Source organism: Apis cerana, linkage group LG1, assembly GCF_029169275.1.
Source record: "Apis cerana isolate GH-2021 linkage group LG1, AcerK_1.0, whole genome shotgun sequence".
Taxonomy (NCBI): Eukaryota; Metazoa; Arthropoda; class Insecta; order Hymenoptera; family Apidae; genus Apis; species Apis cerana.
Genome location: NC_083852.1, coordinates 25,580,543 through 25,605,578, shown reverse-complemented (window position 1 = coordinate 25,605,578; position 25,036 = coordinate 25,580,543). Strand labels below are relative to the sequence as shown.

Here is a 25,036-nt window from a genome sequence, read left to right as displayed (position 1 = left end):
AACAAATTGTAGGAAAAAGATAAAGATTGAATAGGAATTAACTTTCAATGCCATCTTTTAAAAATTGAATGACATTTTCAAATTTTTTTTAAATAATTTTTATGAAAGTCTTCAAAAGATATTGAGCGTCAATTTTTATTTTACTTTGAAGAAGTATTTTTGGCATTCAAGAGATATTGCTCAACTCTTTTTTTATTTCTATCCTTTTCTTACTATTTTTTTATTTTTTTGTGTGTTTCATTTACAGATTCTTGAGATGGCGCTGATTTCAATATTTTTATTCTATCTGTATCTTTATCTAACTATTTGTTTTCCTTGTCTATATTTAGTTGATATTTATACTTTTGAAAATTTATATTTTCAAAAAACATAAAGAATAAAAATTATAAATAATAATATAATAATTTTAATTATGATATGAAAAAAAATTTTATTTAAAAAAACTAACTTATATTTTACAAAAATAAAGTTCAATTTAATGTTAATAGGGATTTATATGTGGACCAAATAGGGATTTATTTTTCATTTTCTGTACATAACATCATTTAAACTCTAGTAAACAGAAAAAGTTCGTTATGAAGATTTGTTTACAAACTCTAATTTAAAGTTACAAAAATGGGAGTAAAAGATCTTTGGAATATTTTATCTCCTTTATGCGAGAGAAAACCATTGTTTGAACTCCAAGGGAAAACGATAGCTATTGACCTTAGTTGTTGGGTTGTAGATAGTCAAACAATAGTTGATCATTATGTTCAACCAAAAATGTATCTTAGGTTTGTGAGTTTTCATATTTCAAGTTCTGATATTTATTATTCTTTTTTAAATTTAGAATTAAATAAAATTAAATAATTATTGTAGGAATCTTTATTTTCGTACAGTATTTCTTCTTATGCAAGGAATATTACCGGTATTTGTGTTAGAAGGAAAAGCACCTGCACTGAAATATAATACAATTGCTAAAAGAAATGATATTCGTTCTGGTTTTCAAGAAAAAAAATCAATTCAAAAGAAAGGAAGAACACAATTTAAAAAAATTCTCAATGAATGCAAAGAAATGCTTGAATATATGGGTTTAGCATGCGTCCAAGGACATGGAGAAGCAGAAGCAATGTGTGCATATTTAAATGAAGATGGGGTAATTGTATTTCTATGCATATTTCATAGAATGTAAATCAATTCTTATTTTCATAAATATTTATATAGCTTGTTGATGGATGCATAAGCCAAGATAGTGATTGTTTTTTATATGGAGCAAAAGTAGTTTATAGAAATTTTTGTACAAGTGCTCAAGGAAATCGTGGAGGTACAGGAGGTGCTGTAGATGAATACAGATTAGAAAAAATAGAGAAAGTATTGCAACTAGGAAGAAATAAAATGATAGCGTTAGCTTTATTATGTGGCTGTGACTATGATGATGGATTGAATGGAGTTGGCAAAGAAGCTGCTATGAAACTTTTTAAAATTGTAGAAAATAAAGATATTATTGAACGGTATAAATATAAATTGAAATATATTGAAATATATTATATAAGAATATGATATTAATTTTTCTTTTAGAATAAAGAGTTGGAAAACTGATACTAGTTTAGATCATAAGGAAGCAGAATTATTGAATTCAAACTTATGTTCATCTTGTGGACATAGTGGTAAAATTCAAAAACATACAAAATCAGGTTGTATAGATTGTGGTACAGTTGTAAAGTGTAGTAATTTTTACAGGTAATTTATAGCATTAATTTACTTTTTGTAATATTAATTAAATATATATTATAATACATACATATATTGTGTTATTATATTATTATTATTATCTATTATTTATTTTGTTATATCTTTTTAGGGAAAAAAAAGCATTATTATTAAATGAAATTACTTTACGAAAAAAAGCACTCCTTGTTGAAAATTTTCCAAATCAAGAATTAATAGATGAATATCTTCTTAGGAAAGATCCAGTACCTAAGAAAATAGATATTCAATGGAAACAACCACATGTGAATGAATTCATAGTAAGTTTTTATATGAAACTTTATAATATTTTAATCATATATATATATTTTAATCATATATATAAATTTATTCATATTAGGCATTCATGGAACGACATTTATCATGGGAACCACATTATGCATTTGAAAAAATATTTCCTTTAGCAACTCGCTGGCAATTGATACATCTTCCAAATATCTCTGCTGAAAATCGTTTAGTAATACATGATTTATATATACCTAAAGCAATAAAAAAAATTCGAAATATTAGGAGTGTTGCGAGTTATGAAATTATTTGGAAAACTGATCATAGTACAATAAAAAAAATTAAAGATTATATGGCATTAGATAACGAAAGTGATGAGATTAATGTAGATATTTTATCTGAATTAACAAGTATTGAACCACAGAATGCTGTACAAAAATGTTATCCAGAATTAGTTGAAATATTTGAAAATGCAAGAAATATGAAAGTAAAAAAGCGTCAACCTAAAAGCAAAGTGAAAAATATTACAGATGGTAATGGTAAACGTAAAGCAGAAAAGAGACGTCAAAAGAAAACTGAAAAAGTATTAACAAATGTAGAAAATAATAGAAAAATTGATGATTTCATTATGAAAGATAATCCTATATCATTAGAAGAATCTTTCAGAAGGATAAGTATTACACCAAAAAGATCTAAAATGTTAGATTGTCCACAAGAAAAAAAAAATCAAGAAAAGAATGATAAAATAAAACGTGGTCCACAATTTGATAAAATATTGCAGTTAGAAAACATGAATTCAAAATTAAATAATACGTTGGATAGGATGTTTAATGAACTTTCGCCAGATGATTTCATCAGCGATAATGATCATGATTTAAATATGTCAGAAATAATTGACAATATATGTAATCAAAAAATTTTTCAATATAATGTTAAAGAAGATATGCATATACTTATAGATGAAAATAATTTATGTGAAAAAGATGCTAAAATTTTAAAAACAATTGATAATGTAAATAATTTTCAATCGGAATTTAAAGAATATTCAAAAAATAATATAAATTGTGATCAAATAGATGAATTTGCCGATATAAATGAATCTTACATTCCTCTTAATCAAAGAATAAATTACAAGGAAACAGTATTTCAAAATACTTCCACACCAATAAATGCTAGATTTAGTCTTGGATTTGATGCTCTCATGGATGATACTAATCCGAAAAATCAATTTGTCACGTAGTACAGTATCACATCTTTATGCAATTGACGTTCATTAATATATTAAAATAATTTTATAATACTGTGTAATAAAGTAATTTTTTGTCAATCGTCGGATTCACAGCTGATCAATAGTGATTACAATTATTTTTATATATTATATATGAGAAGAGTATAGAGAAAGACTTTATCACAAATATACAAATACATGTATCTGATCGTAAAATATAGAAAAATGAAAGAATGGAAAAATCTTGTAATGAATAATCGAATTGTTTTTTTCTTTCATATTCGTATTTCTTCGACATAGTTAAGTAAGTATCGATATTCTTTTTTTTATATTTTTATGGTAAAATAAATATGATCATTTTTTAGTTTCCTAATGAAGAATTTTGATCCTGTTCATTCTATATTCTAAATCAATCGATTTAGATTGAGTTATTATTAAATTGCTTCATTGAACTTTATTAAATTCTAAATTAAATTGTTCTTCTATCTTTTAAAGAATATATATAAATAAAATATATATAAAATAATAATTAAGACTATTGGATATTCTTGATAGATAAGTTGCAATCAACATCTTGTTATTCACATGGATTTTGATCAATTGATCGAAAACGGCTGACTATATTGGAACTTAAATTATAACCATTTATGTACGTAAAGCATTATATATAATTTAAGAAGATATTTTATATTTTTGGATAACTAATTTCTTACTATTTTGTATATTATTTTCTAGAAAAAATATTTATGTATATATTTATAAATATTAAATTTAAATATAAATGTGTATCATTTTATGTAAAATATATATAATAATAAAAAAAATGAAATAAAATAATCATTATATTTCCATTACTTAAAATAAATAATTCTGATGAAGAGGAAAAAGAAACAAAAAAAATTTGAGTGAACTCATTTGTAAAAAATGCATAATATTAATTTTGAATTAAATTATTTTAAAAGAGAAGTAAGATACTGCTTTCTTATAATAAATAAATTTTTAATATCATCCAAGTAACAAATTTTTTTATATGAATAACATGTTTCTATCTATTTTCTTTATCTACATGTAGAAAATTTTAGAAAAATTTCACGATATATTTCATAACATGAATACTTAATAAAATTTATCATTTTACGATATCTATCAATCAATTAATCTAATGGAAAATAATAATAATGTTTATTTTTTTTTTTTTATAAAGAATATTCAATTCGAATATTCAGATCAATGATTAAAAACATTAATAAACTTGACGAATTATATAAAGATAAACCATAAATCTCAAACTGATCTAAATTTATCTGAAACATTAGAATCTAAATCTAATCTAAACTCTATATCATATTTTTCTAAATCGTCATTTTAGAAATATATATATTTTTCATGTAATGTGAATATCATTGTTATTCATTTATCTATTACGTTTACACATCTATTCGCTTAAAAAAAAAAACATAAACAAGTAAGAAATAAAGAAACAAGAGAGTATTGATTGATTATTTTTTAGGTAGTATATATGGTTCCGTTTATTAATAGTGTTATCCATCGTGTTCTATTCGTATGTTGTTTCATTCCTTGTTTTGAAAAGTGAACTAAATTTGATGAGTTTTTTGAAAATACAAGTACAAATTATTGTGCTGTATAAATTTTAAATAAAAAAAAAAATGTATTTAAAAATCACAAAGAGCGATAAAAATAAATTATTTTCCGATTTTAATCAATTATTTTAATCAAATATTTAGGCAGATTTTTGATATATTAAAATATCAAAAAATTTCATATAATGAAAAAAAAAATTATGAAATATTATATCTACATTACATTTAAATAAAATGTAAAAAATAAACAAATCAACATGTTATCACATGTTGAACAATTGGAATAATTTTTAAAGAAGAATGATGAAATATTATGAATTTGTTAATTATAATATTGATAATTGGATATCAAGTATCATGATAAAAAAGAAAAAAAAACTCTAAAAACGATAATTAAATAAAATAAATATGTAGATTAAATAAAATTAAACATAATAATCATAATTGAAGCATGTTTTCGGTTGCTATTGTATTTTCCTTAATTTTTCTTAGACCGAGATCACCAATTTCGTTTGCTGCATTATTATACTTGCTACATTTATCCCACTTATATCATAAATTTGTGGATTTTCTCAAAAACTGGCGACAATACGAGCATGAAATTATTTAGGATCATGCTACAATTTTCATTATGAATACGTATCTAACTAAGTTTAAAGCGTTCTTTGTGGTTTCCTATATTTATTCAGGATTAATTAGAATTTCAGGAATAAAAGTATTGAAATAGAAAATAATGTTACATACACATTACTATTTATTTTTTAATTGGACATTTACTTTGCTTATTTATCAAATCACAATCAAATGCAATTAAAGAACTTAATAATTTTTATTTAACAGTGAAAATCACTTTCTGTTAAAAAATAATTTATCACAGCGAATTCTTATTGTGATATCTTATTTGTTTTTGTCGATATCAAAATAATATCCGTAAGATAAACTATCAATTAACAGGAAATGTAATAATGTGAAATAATAGTTATAAATGATTAAATCCAATTAAGTTTGTAACATTCGCGTTATTATGTGTTTATTATATTGTTTAAATTGATATTATGTTATGTTAAAAACATTATACAAAGTGCATTAAAAAGAGAAAAAAAACCTGTTATCTATGATCAAAGAATATAACCGTTGTCATTTGTTATCAGATGTTAATAAAATATCGATAAGCGATTGCAACATGTAACGATAAATTATGAAAAAAAAAAGTTGGCGAAGAATATAAGAAGATATCGATATTGTTCAAAGCAATCACATTGCACGAACAGGCTACGATCAATATCCGATTCAAAGATGAAAGGTAAATTTATTTTTTATTTAACAACATTCAATTATAACTTTCTGTTTGTTAATAATATAAGTTTCACGTACGTTTGATTCTAGATCTGCATGCATGTTTATAAAACGTATTTTCTCGTTTTTTTTTTTTTATCATTGGCGGATGTATTAATTTTCGATGAATAAATTAATTAAAAAACAATTATTAGAAGAACTCGAACGAAATTCAAAATGATTTCGACAACACTTGCACTCTTATGTAAAGACAAACTCTTTTTGATCTTTCATATTTTCTTGGTTGAAAAGTTGATGACGCGATCAAAGAATAGAAAACCCGCTTGACTTGCATCGATCGAATCTTTGCCTCTCGAATCTTTTAAAAATTACCACACCATCAGCATTATGCGACAACAAACAAAATCAAAAATTTTTTTCAGCGATACTCGCGCTAGCTCTTGCTACTATTTCGGTAACCCTCGTTTCCGCAACTGCACCAATATGTCCACCGAATCAAGGCGAAGACGAAGTGATCCTACTTCCGAATCCAGATGATTGTTCATCTTACTACGCTTGCAACAGAGGAACGTCGTTCTTGATGAAATGTAACGAAGGACTTGAATTCAATGCCGAGTTAAAGGTTTGCGATTGGCCAGAAAAGGCGCACTGCCACGTAAGTCCGCGACCGAGTACGGAACCATCTTCAACCAAGTCCAGTAAATTTGAATAAAGAATCGAACCAATCCATTATTTAATCCATGCCACAATCTAAAGAATCATTGGAAAGTATATATATATAATAATTAATAAATAAATTATTAATACGCATTATTATTTATGTAGAATTTTATTCAAAAACTTTAAAATTTTGTTAGAAAATTGTTAAATAACATGTATAAAGATTCGTCGATATGTTAAATATAATTAAATTATCATAAATCTAGAAATTTCTTCGTTTTAACCCTTGTATTTTGAATAACGATTTGATCCATTATATCAATTAGATTATAATTGATTAATTAATTGCTAAATCTGGATTGGATTAAATATTCGAAAACGATTATTCGATGAGAAAAAAAGAATGAGGGACGAATAGTTTTATCGTTGCTATGGATGGATGATTTCGAAAATTATTCGTACGTAAAGAGAAAAGGATTTTATTCTCGGATGCATTAAACTATCTTCGAAAGTTCGGTTTACGTTTCACGATATACGAAACGTTTAAAACTTTTTCGAACGATCGAATAGCGATCAACTTTTTCCTTTCTTTCTTCGACAATTTTCGAAGATACTTATGAAAGTATATAAGTATATGCTTATGAGTTTGTATATGTATATGTAAAGATGCGATCTTGATATCGAATCTGAGTATCAATCTGAGCACGATCTCCCTTTTTGAATCGCTGCATTGTGCGACGCGACGACGATCAGCTCAGTGTAAATAAGGCACGATCCACGCCTACGTGTGTATAACTTACCGTATTACTCTTTATTTCAATCAAATCATTTCACAATCTTCAATAAAAAATAAATACAGTTTAAACGTGTTTTCTTGAATTTGTGGATAAAAATTGTGATACGTGAACGAATAATCTAAGTGAGAATATTTTTCAACAATTGTTTTCCATGTTATTGCAATTTAAAATAGAAGACGAACTTCGTTCTTAATATCACTCAGTGAGATCGCGTTACAAACAATATTATAAATATTAATTAAATAAAATATAGTATCATTGTCTATGCTGGTTAATAACAACGATCCATATTTCCTGACATTTTACCTGCAAAATTCTTTCTTCTATTTATATTTCGTTTCTCTCGACGATACTGAAATCTATTACCGAACATGGTAAATAAAAGTGATCTCGTTGGAGAGATCGCGTTCGACTCGTTTATGTACGTATACGTGCGTGCCAATGCTGAAATTTTAGAGGTGTAATTATGCACGTGCACGTGCAGCAATGTCAATATTCGTGGCATAGTTGATCACACAATTTCGAGTTAGTGATTTTCAAATTACCGACCAGATAATTAAATCGAGTTAAATCGTTTAATATGGCATATTCTTTGTCACAAATTTTAACTACCTTTCGCGCGATAAACACCTTTCACGAAAACTTTTTCTAGTTTGAGAGTGTAGAGGTGTAAATTTTTGGAAAAAAATTGGAAAAAAAACGAACGAAATTTTCTTAACAAAAAGAAAAGTTTGGAACTTTAAGTGTAACTTTAAGTTGAAAATTGCTGGATCGAATGTACATTATACAAATTTTGTAAAAACTCTTTGACGAAAGTTAATGTGATCTTCCAGGATTATGTTCCAAGACTTTTACTAATTTTTTCTTTTCTCAAAATTGAATTTCTTTTGGTTATTATCTAGTACAATAAAATGTATTTTAATTATCGTATTAAAATATATATATATTACAACGTAAAATCAAATAATCTAAAGATAAATTTGTCTATCTATTTTAGAAGAATAAAGAAGAAGATTGAAAGAACGAGTATTACCATTAACGAATAAGCTAGACATTTGAGAAATGTGCAAAATCTATATGTGCAACTCGGAACGTCCATGCAAAGCGTGTACAAAATTCTAAAAATCAAATTCTTAGAATAAGGATTATTCGTTCATTTATATCGTGAACGATCATCGACACAATTATACATCCTTGGCACGTTTAATTCGAAGTATTAAAAAGAGGGGTAATTCTATTTCTTTTCTTGACAAAATAAAATCGAATCATCGATCATCCACTGGCAAAATTAATTCTCTCCTACAGGGCGAAATTCAAATGGAAAGGAAACGAAACAAGAAGAAATCTCCTCTATCTATATAAAACGTAATTCGAAGAATAATGAACGCGAAGCAGGCCGCACAGCTGGACCGTGACGATAGCATTAAATTCATCCGATCCACCCTCTCCTCGACAATTACTCGTCTCAATGACAATTACTTTCCACGGACGGTGTTCAATTCACCGAAACGCGCATACACGCTCGCCGCCTGCCTAACCACGAGCCACCCCCATTTCCCTATTTCTGGGACCGCATCTCCAAACCTTTCTCCCCAAAAAACGCTCTGCCCGATAATCCGAGCATTCAATAATCGTACACAATAGTCCGATAGATCTGGTTCCGTTGTCGTCCGTCGTCGATGAGGGAAAAAAAAAAAAAACAGGAGAAGAAGAAGGATTTTCCAAACTTTTCGAAAAGATTTTTTCGAAAATCGTGCGCGTTCCAATATGCTTGCACAGTTTTGCAGTGGAGTTGCATACACAGAGAGAGAGAGAGGTATCTGTATTAGAACGGGGGCGGTTGGGGGAGGGTCGATGGGGGTGGTTACCGGGATTTTCAGTACGCGCGCGATCGCCGTGCCGAAAACACGGCCACAGCGACGTGTTCCGTTCGCGCGACTTCTCGGGGGACGGGGACGTTTCGCCTGTCCTCCTCCATCATTCGAACTCGAATCGGCGAAAATAAGGGGAAGTAAAGTAAAGTAAGCTCGCTTTGAAGCAGGCGGTGAGATAGAAATTAACAGAGATCGGAACGTACGGTGATGGATCTCGTTTTCGGATTCGCGCTTGGTGGTGGTGAATCTCACGCGAGTTGAACGACTATCGGTAATCAAAATCGTGGTGAACGATAATATTTATTTTGTACGTAAAACGTATATAAAATAAACGATCGTGGACAATCGTGATATCGGGAAGGGGGAATAATAGTGGAAAAAGATTAGCGGAAGTGGCGAAGGAGCAAATGATCCAAGGATCGTTATTTTCATTATCGTATTGGTGGATCTATCGAAGATTCGATGCCGTTCGAAAACGAGACAGAACGAAGTAAGAACGAAGTGACGATGAACGAACGTTATCTTATAATGTCGAGCGCAATCGACGATTCCCGATCGTAAATAATCGGCGAGCGACGGAAGATTTGTCCCGGAAGATTAGCTCCTCTCTCTCTCCCTCTCTCTCTCTCGTCTTTTCCAAACGACGATGCCCGGTTGAAGAGAATATCCGCGAAGAGAAGCCGAGAGGCGGGGGAGAAGCTGTGAATTAGGTAGGTAGGAGAAGGTTTGGAGGTTCGTGGATAGAAGATGAAAGAAAGATGCGCTTCTTTTTCCCCCGTTCGCACGCTGCGGATGGACAAGGCTCCCGTTCCCCCGGGAAAATGAATTTTCAAGATGATGAATTTGCAATTGCGATTTGCTCTTTTGTCCCGAACAGGGATGGGGGATGACGCTTTTTTCGCGATTGTCGTCGAAAATCTGCGATACACGGCGGGTACACCGTGTCACCGGTGTGCTAAATCCGCGATCGATTTAATCTCGAAGGCGCGATACGATCTCGTTCCCCGCTCGAAAATTCTGCAGGTCCGGTTACAACAAGCTGGCATTACGGTTGGTTAATTGATGAAATTCGAAGGCTTTTCTTCGATCTTTAAGGGGGATGGGGGATGTCATTGCCTTTCTCGAAACTTTACCTCACTCACTCCTCTCTCACCCCCTTCTTGTTATCTTTTCGTGCGTGTTTCGAGTTGGAATCGATATCCGGTTTCATTGGAGCTTCGATTCCGATACGGCGCGTTATCGATGGATTATAGAAGTGTACGATACGATAGATAAAAATCAAATGCAACTGATCGAGGCGTGATATTTTTTTTTTCTTTTCTTTCCTGTCTTTTTTCTTCTCTAAAGAAAAAGAAAATCTGTAACTCGATACGAAAACGATACGAGAATGAGATGTAAAATTGGTTTTAAGATAAAGGCTTAAGATAGATTGGAGTTTTTTTTGACGATTTCACATCTCAGTGTCGAAGGATTATTCGATCAAATTTTACGATAAATTATTTAATTGAAATCATAAAGACACGTTTGAAAATTATTTAGGGTATTTAGTCGTCAATCGGATTAAAGATCGAGTTATTTAGTTATAATCGTCGTGATTACGCTTACGATCATTTGAATCTAAACTTGCGTTTTAACAATTTAACAATTTGCTTTAATCGTTTCATAATCGGGATACAATATATCGAAATACTTTTCAAACTGAGAAACTCGAATATTTAACGTATTAAGATTTACATCACAATTAATTGTATTTCGCGTAATTAATATTAATATTATTGTACATAGTTTGCATTCGATGGTAATTTACGAGATGTTGAAATTATCCGGTAAAATCGATGAAATGATTAATTCAATATATTATATATATATATCTATTATTTGTATTTAATAATTATCCAGTGTAATTGTCTAATAATTTATTAAAAAGTTTTCGAGCAAATATGATTTTTGAAATAAGTAAACGTGAATTTTTGTTATTACCAAGAATCTTCCAAGCTAAAAGATCTCGAGTTTGAACGTCTTTTCAACAATGATGGGATAAGAAAAATCTAACTCTTACAGATAATACACTCGTGGGATTTTAATAGTGCATATATAATAAATTAACATTAATTAAGTAATATTATGTCGTAACTGTAACTTGTCAATTCAAATGATAAACAGTTTAATTTCTTGTCTGTGAAATTTTTATTTAAGATAACAAAAAAAAAAATTAATAATTTCTTGGAGCGTTAAAGATTATATCTTTTTAAGCGTTATTGAAGACGATAGCAGGAATTAAAAATATAAAGAATCACTAAAAGTGTTTAACAACTGATAAAACACTTCTATCGACTTTCTTTAATGGATTTAATATCTCGAGGAAGAAATTTCTCTACTCCTCTTTTCTTGAGTTTCATATTTTTTCAAATTTTATTATTTTATTTAATAATGAAATATAGATAAAATACATTAGTTTCATGAATTCGATTCGTTCTTAACTTTTGAACGGATGAGAAATAAAATATGTTCTTTCTAAAAGTGTTACTATTTCATCTTTTTTAGGGCCAGTTATTCTTTTATCTTTTACACAGGCTCTTTGGAGATGAGCCTAAGGAGATATAAATTGTCCACAATATCTTAATTGTGCTACTTCACAAATTACTTTCCACGTCAAAATTATATTCGGGCGTAATATTATTACGATCGTTTGAAAATTGGCGCCATATTGACGCACCCCTTCTCCTTCGTTTACAAAGCATCATCGTTTCAAAAATAAAAATAACTCTTCTTATATCATAATTTATATCATAATTTTATATCACAATCATCGTTTGAACGTTGATTCTTATGAAAAAAATTAATAATTCTAAGCAATTAAAATTAAAGTACATCCTTAAGGATCCATAAGTTGGCAACCACTGAACTACAATGTCGGTGGAAATCATTCATTTCCAAATATTGTTAAATGACGACGATGGCGGATTTTCGATTTAAAATGTGAAAAATTTGACGAGCAAGCGAAACGTACAAAGACAATAACAGAACGAAGCGGATTTCACGAGACACGCCAAATGTTCGATGATATTACTACATCTTGATAACAAAGGGATTTCTTTTATCAGCGCGATTTCGCCCACTGGCGTTGCGCCAGGAAACGATACTTTCGAATTGTCTCGTTAAATTCCCTATGAGTACTTATTGTTAGTGTCCACGAAGATTTGCGAAGATTAAAAAAGATTATCGTTTTCTCTTTTTTTTTATTTCTTTTATCGTACAAAATCGAGTTTTGTGTATACGAGTATTGTAAATTGTAAGTATCTTTTCAAACAATCGGAGTAATGGAAATCCGATATTGATGCTACTTGTCTCATCGTAATTAGATACTTATTAAAAAGATTTGCGAAGATTAAACAAGTTTATCGTTCTCCTTTTGTCTCTTTTATCATATAAAATTGAGTCACATGTATAAAAACTTGTGAATCGTAAATAAATCGTAAAATCTTTTCAGAGAATCACTAGAAATCTGATATTAATGCCGTTTTAAATTCGTCATAATTAGATACTTATTTAGAATATTATCGTTCTTCTTTTATTTCTTCTTTGCCACGCAAAATTGAATATCTCACAATTGAACCGCGCATGTACAAAAACTGTTGTGAATTATAAGTATCTTTTCAGAGAATCATTAGAAATCTGATACCGATGCTGCTTATCTCGTTAAATTTGTCATAATTAGATATTTATTTAGAATATTATCATTCTTCTTTTATTTCTTCTTTGTTAGACAAAATTGAATATCGCACATGTATAAAAACTGTTGTGAATTATAAGTATCTTTTCAGAGAATCATTAAAAATCTGATACTGATGCTGCTTATCTCGTTAAACTCGTCATAATTAGATACTTGTTTCTTTTTCCATACAAAATTGAATTTTGTACATGAATAAAAATTATTGTGATTTGTAAGTAAGTGTATTTTTCAAGCAAGTGAGATGAAATTCGATACTAATCGCATTTAATCTAATTTGTGGAAGATTTTCGTTTAAGAAGAAACTTTGCTTCTTTATCTTTCCTCACTATTTTCTTCCAGGATATTACGAGGATAAAAACGATTATGAAACAGATATTGCAATAACTGGAAACTTTGTACGAGTTGGCCACGCTTTAAAGGATACGCAATAATTACTTTGCGTTGAAACATTTAAGGCGTAGTCGCATCGTTGACTTTTCCTATTTTCTTGAAAGTTTGTGAAATGGATGTACATTCGACGCGACGATGTAATGCGAAAGTTGTACCCGGAAGAAAATCTGTTTAATTGATAATTATTCGAGTTGAGTAATTTTCTCTTTTATCAGAGGTATGCTTCAATGCTGTTCTTTGCTTGTGAACGAATTAGAAATAATTTAATTTCTGCCGAATTATTTTCTTTCTTGCAGTTTTATTAGTTAAAGATCAAAGATCTGATCGATGTGAAAGTATTTCTTTAGCGTTCGCAGAAAAATATTTTCAAGTATGTATAAATGAGATAAATCGTGTGATAGAGAATTTGTACATTTCCTAATTTTATATCCAGAGAACAATGTAAAGATGTTTAATCGAATGCTTCATAAAATTTAATTGTCGATTTGGAAGTGGAATAGATATTCAGCGCAATAATGACACGATTATTCGACTATTCCAATAAAATCGTCTATCGATTTCGTATATAAGAACTTACAATGAAACGTTTCAGTGACGATAAATCGATCATAAATCTGTAAAATTTGTTTGTAAATCTGTTTTTGCATATAAAGTATAAAAAAAAAACAATAAAATATTTATAATCTAATCTAACAACTATTATATCGTACTTTCTTTCCTCTTTAATCGTTCTTTCGATATTAAGTTATTTAAAAAAAAATGTAAGAATAACTTTATTTTTATAATTGTCCAAGCAATTTGATTTATTGCTAACGTTTGATTATATTTGCATCTGTCATTTGAAAAGTAGAAACACTATTAAACAAATTAGAAGAAATTAAAGAAATATAGAATAATCAAAAATGGAAATAAATTTAGCGGGAAGAATGGTTATAAAATGTATATTGATAAATCGTTAACAAAGATTCGTGTGCAGTTGACAAGGATTTATAAGAATGATGCTACGTCAAAACCACCACGTATTTCTGATTGATCAAAACGGTATTCAAGTGGAATGTGAATTCGTCAGAAATAGTGGGCGATGTCTTTCAACGATTCTGAATCTTTCAACAGTTTAAATATTAGATTTTTCATTGATAAAATTCAATGCAATGCAGCGTAACGTATAAAAAATATATATATATACAGAAAATGAAATTATTGGAAACATGTTATATGAAACATTCGATAATTGTAACGAATGCATAAAATTTCAAAGAGATTTCATTGTATCCTCGCATTTGTTTAATTTTTTTTTTAAAAAAAAAGGTTTTTATTTTAAATAATTTTTTATTCTCTTTACAAAATCTTTATCGTTATTCCTGGCAAAAAATGGAATACATTATCGTTTATAATTTTCAAGTATTGACCACACACCTGGCTATCTACCAAAATCGTGAAAAGTCTTGTATGTTCTTTCAAAAAAACTTAAAAAAAAAAAAAAGAATTGTCATCGCCTCAACACGATCTTTTTCCATCGCTTTTTTTATTACCATCTCCACTTCGAATCTAACGTTAGAAATATTCCAGTTGAAATAATGAATCGTGACGAATTTTAAATACAATCACTAGTGGTGCAACATTATCGATCATGATGTGGAAAAAAATTTATTTCCATATCGCGCAAACAATTGTTAATAAAAAAAAAAATATCGTCACGGAAAAACATGCTCGATGTAATACAATTATCGGTTCATAATTTCATTCGTAAACGCAAACACGAGTTGTTTGAAAATTTTTAATAGCGTTCGATTGAACGAGTGAAAATTATTTCGCACAAGCGAATCTTCTATATCTATTTGTCATCACGTGGAAAATCGATTCTCGATATTTCTATTCTCACGTACCGACCGTGAAATCATTTTTTTAATAATTTCGTAAATAGAAAAAGGGATTGCGTTCTTCTTGATTGATTCCGGACACCGATGGAAAGAGTTATTGCATTCGAATTAAAATTTAATACCCAAGTCCCAAGGCGAGGTTTCAATAATGTGTTAACGGCCGCTGTTTCATTTTAACAGATTAATAATTAATTGAAACCTAATGAACAGATAACCTTCCGATAACGCGATATTTGAAGTGGCGATTTTCGATTAATTTTCCTTGCATGTGAATTATATATACATACGAATACGAATAATATAAAAATAATTGAAAGAGAATCGAATGCCGATTAATCGTACGATTAATAAGCTTATCAGATTGAAAATATATCGCAAGGATGGAGGATTGGAAGAACTAAAATTAGAAAATTGCATACGAAGATAAAAAGAAATGTCCTTGAACGAGGGACACGTCATTGATTGATAAAACCTTGAGATTGAAATAATAGAGAAAAAAATAGAATGCGATATAGTATCAGTTTCAATGATAAACCATTCGAAAAATTTCAAGTAGCGTTGATTAGATTTCCTGGACGTTAGTAACGGATGCATCAACTCGTTTCCAACTACTTTTTCCAACTACGTGCTTTTGCTTTTGTTTCTTCGCAATTTAATCCCATAACCGTTACCACCACCTTTATTTCCACCTTTAAATCCGTCTCGAAGGAGGAGTTCTCCTCGTCGAGTAGCCGTTTCGTGTCGATTAAGAAATCTCGAAACGACAAATCGACGCAAATTGGTCCGTCAATTTTTCCGACCTTCCATAATGATAGATTTAAATTGCACGAGGAACGATTTTATCGTTAAAAGAAAAAAAAATGGACAATTAGCTTTTTCTTTTTTTTACATTAAAAAATTTTCTCGTATACTTATGTCAATATTCCCTCATTATTTGTCTTAAGAACCTACCCCTTTTGAAAGTTTGTCGTTAAACGTCGTTCTTGTCAAAGCTCCCATTCGAGTGCATTGTTTTGCGCAGCACCGAACAAACTCGCCTTTCGTTTTATTATTTTCTTGCCTCGAGTTTTATTTATTTATTTCTTTTTGCTCGTATATTTTTTCGAAAATTCCTTCAACACGGCCTATTCGTCATTATCGACCTTCAAAGGATCTTCTAATCTTAAATAAATAAATAAAAAGTTAGAACACGTTTTACTCGATAATAATAATAATAATAATAAAACAATCGAAAGAAAATAGAAGATGTACTAATATTAGGATTACAAGAATTGACAATTACTTACAAGGGGATTAAAAAAAGCGGAAACCATTAAAATCCATTAAAATATTGCACACCCGTATAAACTGCGAGAATAAAGTTTACTCCACCAGACTTCTTCAATTTATGACAAAATAATAGAATAATGGGATATATTAATTGGATAATGCTTCGAATAATGAATGTTCGAATAACAAAAGAGAAGCAATATCGATATCGATGTATCCCTTAAATAATACCCCTGTATTATTTAACGTCTCTGCGACACGTGTACGCGAGATACGTGCTCTCGATTGATTTTATTTAATAAAAAAAAAAAAAAAAAAATTGTTAACCGCAAAAAGTTTGGAAACGATGTACAATTTACAATTGTGGTGGATCAACAAGGAAAAACGAAAAGGGGGATAATAAAATTGGGACAATTCGATCAATTATTATCGACAAATCGTGGGGGGGAGAGAAGGGGGGTAAGAGCTGGCAGGGCGAGTCAGAATAAATTAATGGGTATTGTTGGGCGTAATAAGCAAGTAAAACAAAACGAACGAGAGAGTGGATCCGGTGGCAAGTGTTAGCAATGGTTTTTAAGTCGTTCGGGTTACAAAGGGTGGGTTCGCTTTTGCAACGGCTTTATCATTTAGTCGGGATTGAAGCACCAATCGATTTATCTCGTTTTGTCTTCCATCCATCCCCCGCCTTTGCGGGGAACTGTACGCCTCCGGGCAATATATAATACTTTTAGGTTTTTATTCGGGATTAACGTTCTCTAAAGACGAACGAAGGGAAACGGAGTGGAAATTAAGGAAAAGTGACAGTGGTAAAATAACGAAGTCAGTGGTTCGAACCAAGTAATTTCCAAGTTTTGTCCGTTCCAATTGTCCGCTTGTCCCCTCGTTACTGCTCGCATTCAGAATTGAACGGTGTACATCGAAACGTTTCTTTCCTTCCACTTGTCATTTTTAATCGAGATATATTTGTAAGAAATTCGACTACAAGAAAGATTGTAGATATATTTACGATTTATGTTTCAATTATTTACACTGGTAACGGGAGTTAGAAATAAATGTTTCGCGTTTTAAAAATGAAAAAGAAAAAAAGGGAAACAGTTCTTCGATTTCTGTTAACAGAAGTTGGAAGAGGAGTTCTAATTTGCATATCTCGATTTGTTCGATCGTTTCGGGACTATCTGTGCATTACTAATACGTGATTATTCAGGTCACGTGCAATGTCAATTATCTGACCGGAAATCTGATAAAAATTCGAATCAACACGCGTGGAAATTGGAATTAACATAATTCGAAAAATACACTCGACTACGGAGGGAAAAGCCGTGAAAATACGTATTATACTCAAATACCATACTATTTGTCACGTGGTTTTAAAGAACCCGATTTATTCTGAAATTCAACCGAGACGGGAGAAATTGAATAAAACCCGATGAAATTTCCCCACTTTGCCATGGAATTAAAATTTAATTTTTCTTTGATCAAGATTGAAACTAATTAAAAATTCATTCGAACGAACTTTCATTCTTCACGCAATCGTATACACGTGTGTGATATAAACGAATAAAAATGGGAAGGAAAATTTCTTCGGGAAATCGTAGGTAAATAATTAAAAATCCTTCTTCCAATGATATGGATGGAACAGCTCGTTCTCGTGATTCCATCGAGTAATCAGTCTACGTTTCATCAGTCACTGTCATTATTTTGAAACAGTTCACGCGGTAGAATCTTTCCATGGAATTATTTTCTTTCTTTCTTTCTTTCTTCTTTTTCTTCTTCTTTCCCTCCCCGTTTCCTTCTTCATCTCTTTCCCACCCTTCTCCTCTGCGTTTTTCATTCATCAGTGCATCACTTTTCAGAATGTAATTTCTCTTGTGCGTTAATAAACGTAAAAATAAAAAACCGGTGTTTTTTTTGTCACCGGTGCACGTCATACGTGGATATTTGATGACTCTCTTGTCTTTCCGACGTTATCCCTTCATTTGAAAAATTGCAACATGTCAGAATCCAGGAAATCCTTTTTCTTTCTCGATTTGTTTCCTACTTCGATCGCGCGTAGAATCTCTCACGACTATTTGTTCTCGGGGAATAAAATCTCATTCTGGATCGAATGCCTCTTCTGCCATTCTGCTTCTGTCTAATATATAAAATGTTTAAAAATACGCAGGGTCTTTTGAAAATTCTTACGATCAAACGTGATAAAAGAAATATTTTTTTTTCACTTAATCCTTCCATCGAAATATTAATAAAATTCGAAGGTTATAGATAGCGTTTATTATTAATATTATTATTATTTTAAAGACAGAAAGATTGAAAGCTTTTTGATTAATAATATGAAACTATTGTCAAAGTTTGAACGAAATGGAACGCTGCGGAATTTTTATAAACCAAGTGCATATCTGAAAATTATTGAAACAGCACGGAAACAATCGACGCATGGCGGGTTGCAGGCGCCTGAAATTTACATATTTAAAGCTGTGTTGTATTGGAAAATAAAATGAAATTAGATACATATTTACCCGATGAAAGATATTCCTTTAATTATTACCCAATTAAACGATCGCAAAATTGATTTTTAATTCCAAATATTCTCTAACAATTATTTCCGTGAAACATATTTTGAATATTCGTTCGATCGATAAATTAAATATTTATATCTTGCAACGCTCGATTAATTAAGAAAATACAATGCAAAATTGTATATTATAATTTTTTCAAACCACTGTAAACAAATACGGATCATAATTTATCCTATTTAAAATATTTATCCGTCTTCTTAAAATTCTCATACACGCGAGAATCCTTTTCTCGTTTAAACTCTTTGATTCGAAATTCGAAGGACAATGACTCCCGTCGCAAAGTGTTCCAGGGAATGGTTTGGCAAAAAAAAAAAAAAAAGAAGAAACAACGAACCCGATAAGAGGTACCCCCCAATAGCGAATCTCTGTTGTCGAGATCTTTGAAATATTACTCCATATTTTGTCCTTTTTTTATTTGTCGGTGGTGAGATTTCTTACTTTGATTTCGTTCCAATTTCAGGACTAAAATGTCAAATGTTCTACGTGGGACGCGAGCTGCTGATGGCACTTCATGGATGTTTATCGGACGCCCTCCGTTCAAAGTGACCATCTCGAAAAATTGTCAATGTTTCGTGGTCTATTTTTCTCTTTGATTCAAGGCGCTTTTGTGTGAGAGAGATTACGTAAAATTAACTTTTCTCGTATGGAGACGATATCGAGGATAGAGAAAATTGGCAGAGAATAATAAGATAAGATTGATGGACGAATTAAAATTTTTGTGAATAAACTGGAACGAAAGAATAATTATCCGTCGAAATAATAGTGCCGTTCCATTGCGTAATAATAATAAGAATGGCTTTTCCTTTTTTCTTTTATTTTATAAAATTTATATTCGAAGGATGTGACACAATGATGAACGAGCGTAATTGAAAAAAAGAAAAAAGAAAAAGGGAAGATATATTTTAGAGGAAACACAAAATTTAACGGTTAATGATGATTTGATATTTGATCAATGATTAATAGGAATTGTTAACATTCATCCTGATCTCATAAACATAAATCATTTTTTTATCTCCGGAACTATTAATCATTTTTCACTTCATAGGAGGATCTGAAGTTTTTACAATAATAATAACTTATTCCTCCCCAAAAGATCTTTTTCTTTCTCTCAATGATACTAATAACAGTACGTGTATATTTAATCCCAGAAATTAAAGAGGATTTATATATATATGTATCCTTTCTTCGATACATTTCGAAATCGAACAATAAAGAAAACGTAAGGCACAAAATGTTTGTGCACGAAATGAAACGTTTATCGATTACCAGATAAAGATATATACATTTCACAATTTACAATATGATTCAACTTATGATACTTTCATAAGAGATCTTGTAAATAACGCACTTTAAACGTTACGTTATTTTTAAACTTTAAATCACGTTGTACAATTTCTTTGATTGGCTCTATTTTTAACGATATATCCAAGTGCGTATATATTCATCTGCACGACACTTGTCGAGACAAGTGGATGCGAAATAGGACGAATATATTGAAAATAACTTGAATCGAGTTATTCGTTCGCTTCGATATTAATATACAAAATATATAAAAAAACATTATTAAATTTATATTCGAAATGTAAAATTCATCTTACTTTCTCTCGTTTCCGTCTAGACGCGTGAAATATATATGGAAAATATAATGGCAAATTCAATCGATCGATGGATGTATCAAACAGTTGTTGATGTAATCTAAACACGAGACAATACTTGAATTGTAAAGCGTTTAGTATCACAGTGCTCAACAGGATATTGTGCTCCAACAATAAGGATCGGAGGAGGAGATGTATTCTATCGTTCCATTCATCTTGATGAATCCGTTTTCGTTCTGTCAACAGCTCTATTATTTCGAAACACGTATACTTTGCTAACCGCGTTACCTTATATTACCAATGATGTTTCTAACAATTGGGATATTGGGATTTATCGGAGAGCATCGGTTTAAAAAAAAAGAAAAGAAAAAGAATCGAAACCGAGTACATATAAAAATATCTTTCTTCGTCGTTCTCTGAAATTTGTTATTAAACACAGAATAATCTTTTTCCTTTTTTTTTTACGTTGGATAGAACATTATCATCATTTCTAGGACTGGTGGAGATTCGCCAAGTTTAATTTGGCCACATTCCAACTATAATTCCCCCCCTCCCCTGAAAAAGTGATGATGTTATCTTGAGACATCGATCTTGATAAATCCATATCAAGATAAAAATAGAAACTTTGGTTTAGAAGGAGAAAATTATTTCCGTTTCACAAAAATCTTCTTCCTTCTTGTGGAACGATCAATAATAACAATTACACGCTGCTTGTCAATTGCCATCATCGATTTAGGACAGAAAGAGAAAAGAGAAAAACAAAAAGATTAAAGTTAAGAAATCGCGTTTTAATTCAATTTTAACTTTCGATTTTGTTTCAAATGGAAACTGATATTGTTTCGACGAATTGTAGATATAGAAGCGAATAGCCAGATGGTGGAGATCGTGTAAAGAGAAGTTTGCGGTCTATGTCGCGCAAAATTGCATCATGCCCCTACAAAGGATCAGATGTGTCGAAACGTCAGCCGGGAAACGATTTTGATCAGTGCCGATCAAATTTGATTTACCTTTGTCCGTGATACGACGGCATTGGACAAAATGCGTTTGCGAAATGGATTCCTTTCCTCCCGACGATCGTCGATGCGATTTCGAATTTTAATCGGTTATATTAATACCATCGACAGTTAACCGAGATAATAATGTAATACGAAATATTTATAAAGCAACGAGCGATTCTTTTTTACAAGGAAAGAAATCTTGGGGAAAGATTAGGTTATGGTAAAGAGGATCGTGTCAAGGTCGTGAAGGAGGTCTCCACACAGAGAAAGTATTTATCGAGAAGGTAAAAAATTTTGGCAGAAAATTTGTATCCAAATATTCGTTTTTACGGTTCGGGTCAAGGGGAATTCAAAAGTTTTTCGTAGATCGATAAGATGACAAGGATGAAATATTTCTATATATATACTTCTCGGGGCTTTTTCCTCCATTTTCCAATCATTTCCGATGGAAGTTTCGAATGCTTTCAATGCAATTGCCTCAAAATTTATGTCTCATAATCGAATATATATATATATAAGGTATATTGTGCGAAGAACTTTTATTTCAACGAGTCAAGTAGAAATACGATGTATAATTCGCTTTCGTTTTCGAGATTTTATTTCTACATTTATTTATATAACATTATATAAATAAAATGATGAGTATATATAAAATGATGTACTTGATATCGAGTACACCGGATTAATGAAAGTGCAGAGGTATATATAAACCGATATCATTTTCGATCGATACGATGATAAATATCACGTACGATATGTTTATCAATTAATAATATGAAATAAAAGATTAAAGTAGCTTGAATGAATCTTCTATCACTCGTGACTTTATCAATAATAATTCCGTCGTATGGATTTAATTTTCTTTTGTCTTTTGTCAAAATTTTTCATCTATCTCGAAACGAATCACGATTGAGTTCGCGTTATTATCTTCTCTAGGAAAAAAGTATCTCAAAAGTGTCATTTAATGAAACGTGACCTTTACCTGACCTTAATGTCTCCACTTAACAATTTTGCCGACTTGTGATATATTCCACTCCGTTTCCTGAAAAATCTCTTAAAAATATCTCTTATAAATATTTTTCGCTGTCCAATTTATTTTCTTCTTCTTCTTCTTCTTCTTTTTTCAAACACAATCGATTAAAAGCATTTCCTTCTTCGATTAACTCGAAAAAATTACAAAGAGACGCAGGTGTACGAAATATAAAATAAATAGCATATCTTTATAAATCTCCACGTACCTTTACGTACGTTTAAATAATAAGTATTAATATACCCGTGCATCGTAGTGAAATTGTGCAACGAATAAGTTACGATATACACGAGTGCATTAAACTAAATATAGAAGAGCTTTTGAAAATTACACATGCTCTCGTATGCTCGCTCCGGGCAATTCCACCACTCCTGTTTCTTGCACTTCTTATACCCCTCTTCAAACAAGTTACATATAATTAAAGTGATACGCGAGATCCAATTTTTATTTAACAATTCGAAATAGGTGGCGGAAATATTACGGAAAGATTAATTTGGCGAAATTTAAAAAAAAAAACGCGATTGATAAAAAAATAAAAAATAAAAAAAAAGGCAAATAGCAATGGTGGAAGGATTTTCGGATGTTTGGAAATTTTAACCCCTCTGAATTCCCGGGACGGATTGAAACGTTTGTAATTCTATACGGTTGGACACGATAATGGTCCAAGTCTGATTGATAGTGGGGATTCTACTCTAGTTTCTTTTTTATCGTTTAAAAAGAAACCAGGTTTTTCGGTTCTACCACGGTTGTCCTGGTATTATCCCAACGATGTAAAACCGTTTGCCAAATACCGCATCGTTTATATTTGTTCCGAAATGCATTTTAGCTTCGGATAAACGGGCAACGTTTGAAAATAATAAATAAAAACAAATAAAGAATTCTATTTCTAAATTTCCTCCCGCTTTTTCCTCTGCTTTCATCTTTGCTATCGATCCAAAATTTTTAATCTTTCGATCCATCGATATTTCTATTTTCTAATTCTTTTTCTTTTAAATCTAGATTTTTAATCGTTTCTTCTTTGACTTTTGAATAATCCAAAACATTTCGAAACTTCAATTTTCTCTCAATTCGTTCTCTCTCGTATCCAATATTCTTTATTAATTCATCCTTGCCACAGGAAATTTTTACATCGATACAGTCGAAGAATTAAAAAGCATTAAAAAGATTAATTGATGAAAAAATTTGTATCAGATTAACATCGATATATTAGAATTATTTTCTTAAAGCTTTTCACCCATTTTCTTTCCACTAATATCTCAATCATAAATTATACTCAACCCGCATCCCGCAACCGGGCTGTTTACGATCTTAAGTTTGCGATAAATCTTGAGGCGATTAAACGAACCTCAAGTTGGAGCACGCAGAGCGCGAGCGAAATTTTAAAAAATATCTCTGTTTTTGTTTGGTTGGCGATTCAAAGGAAATTCGAAAGTGATATGCATATTTCGAGAAATTTTTTACCATGTAACGTTTCCATCCATTTTTCAAATATTATTTTACCAAACTGAGCTGATGACTGAAGATATTTGGACATGGAGGAAGATGAAAAGACAAGAAGAGGAGCAAATTAAACGCAAATAACGCGATTTCGATCAACACGGTATCAAATATAAGTATACTAGAGGATATCCGGTATTTATTTTTGGAAAAAAGGAAAAAAAATTTCGTTCAAAAAATTTCAACGAGAATGATATAAAAGCTATATATAGGTATATCAGTCTGTTTAGATAACGTTCCTGAATATTTGCGCGAAAATCGTTCAATATTTATGCATATGTATACATACGTACATTCATATTGGTTGACAGAGACCATTCGTTCATATATACATATATATATATGTATATATACTACGTATAAATGTTGCAACTTTCATAACGTTATCGTGGTTCATCGAATGTATTTGACTTGAACCGCATTTCATATTCACGGGGATCACTTTACTATTTTTTCGAAATATATATCCTTCTTTTTCTTCTTAAACAATCCGATTTTTAAATTTCGAATCTATCTACAGATTTTTTAGAATTTTCGTCTTCGAATCCCTGTCCATCGTAATTTAATGACTTGTGCACTGATATTTTTATGCGCTTACGTAAAAATAATAAAAGTTTATCCTAATTTTACGAATAATCGGAAAT

The 25,036-nt window shown here is 30.5% G+C and overlaps 3 protein-coding genes across 9 annotated transcripts in view; all 3 read left to right on the top strand.

Moving 5' to 3' along the window:
• The first annotated feature begins 352 nt into the window (after positions 1 to 352).
• On the top strand, positions 353 to 6,062 carry LOC108002011 (flap endonuclease GEN). Of its 7 annotated transcripts, none has more exons than XM_062087114.1 (8): positions 353 to 773; positions 859 to 1,135; positions 1,204 to 1,490; positions 1,558 to 1,719; positions 1,841 to 2,006; positions 2,087 to 3,503; positions 3,755 to 3,848; positions 5,952 to 6,062. In XM_062087114.1, the coding sequence occupies exons 1-6, from the start codon at positions 616 to 618 to the stop codon at positions 3,209 to 3,211; spliced, it is 2,175 nt and encodes a 724-aa protein (XP_061943098.1). In that variant the 5' UTR covers positions 353 to 615; the 3' UTR covers positions 3,212 to 3,503; positions 3,755 to 3,848; positions 5,952 to 6,062. The 7 variants fall into 7 exon arrangements, with proteins under 7 accessions (XP_061943098.1, XP_061943100.1, XP_028524683.1 ...); XM_062087116.1 differs by having other exon boundaries at positions 3,565 to 3,848; XM_028668882.2 differs by lacking the exon at positions 5,952 to 6,062 and having other exon boundaries at positions 3,755 to 4,037.
• On the top strand, positions 6,053 to 7,017 carry LOC108002017 (peritrophin-1). Its single transcript, XM_017063375.3, has 2 exons — positions 6,053 to 6,103; positions 6,519 to 7,017. The coding sequence occupies exons 1-2, from the start codon at positions 6,097 to 6,099 to the stop codon at positions 6,806 to 6,808; spliced, it is 297 nt and encodes a 98-aa protein (XP_016918864.2). The 5' UTR covers positions 6,053 to 6,096; the 3' UTR covers positions 6,809 to 7,017.
• A 149-nt stretch (positions 7,018 to 7,166) lies between these two features.
• LOC108002173 (tyramine receptor 1) overlaps positions 7,167 to 25,036 on the top strand; it is a 78,444-nt gene continuing 60,574 nt past the window's right edge. Inside the window, exons 1-3 of the mRNA XM_062087118.1 lie at positions 7,167 to 8,466; positions 8,551 to 8,781; positions 8,859 to 10,137. The gene's annotated coding sequence lies outside the window, so the exon portion shown is untranslated. The remainder of the gene's footprint in view (positions 8,467 to 8,550; positions 8,782 to 8,858; positions 10,138 to 25,036) is intronic.

Bases quoted from the DNA above. Each gene is read 5' to 3' on its own strand.
- LOC108002011 (XM_062087114.1), top strand. From the start codon at position 616: ATGGGAGTAAAAGATCTTTGGAATATTTTATCTCCTTTATGCGAGAGA. The intron at 1,136-1,203 runs GTAATTGTATTT...ATATTTATATAG, and splicing joins CATATTTAAATGAAGATGGG to CTTGTTGATGGATGCATAAG. The intron at 2,007-2,086 runs GTAAGTTTTTAT...TATTCATATTAG, and splicing joins CACATGTGAATGAATTCATA to GCATTCATGGAACGACATTT.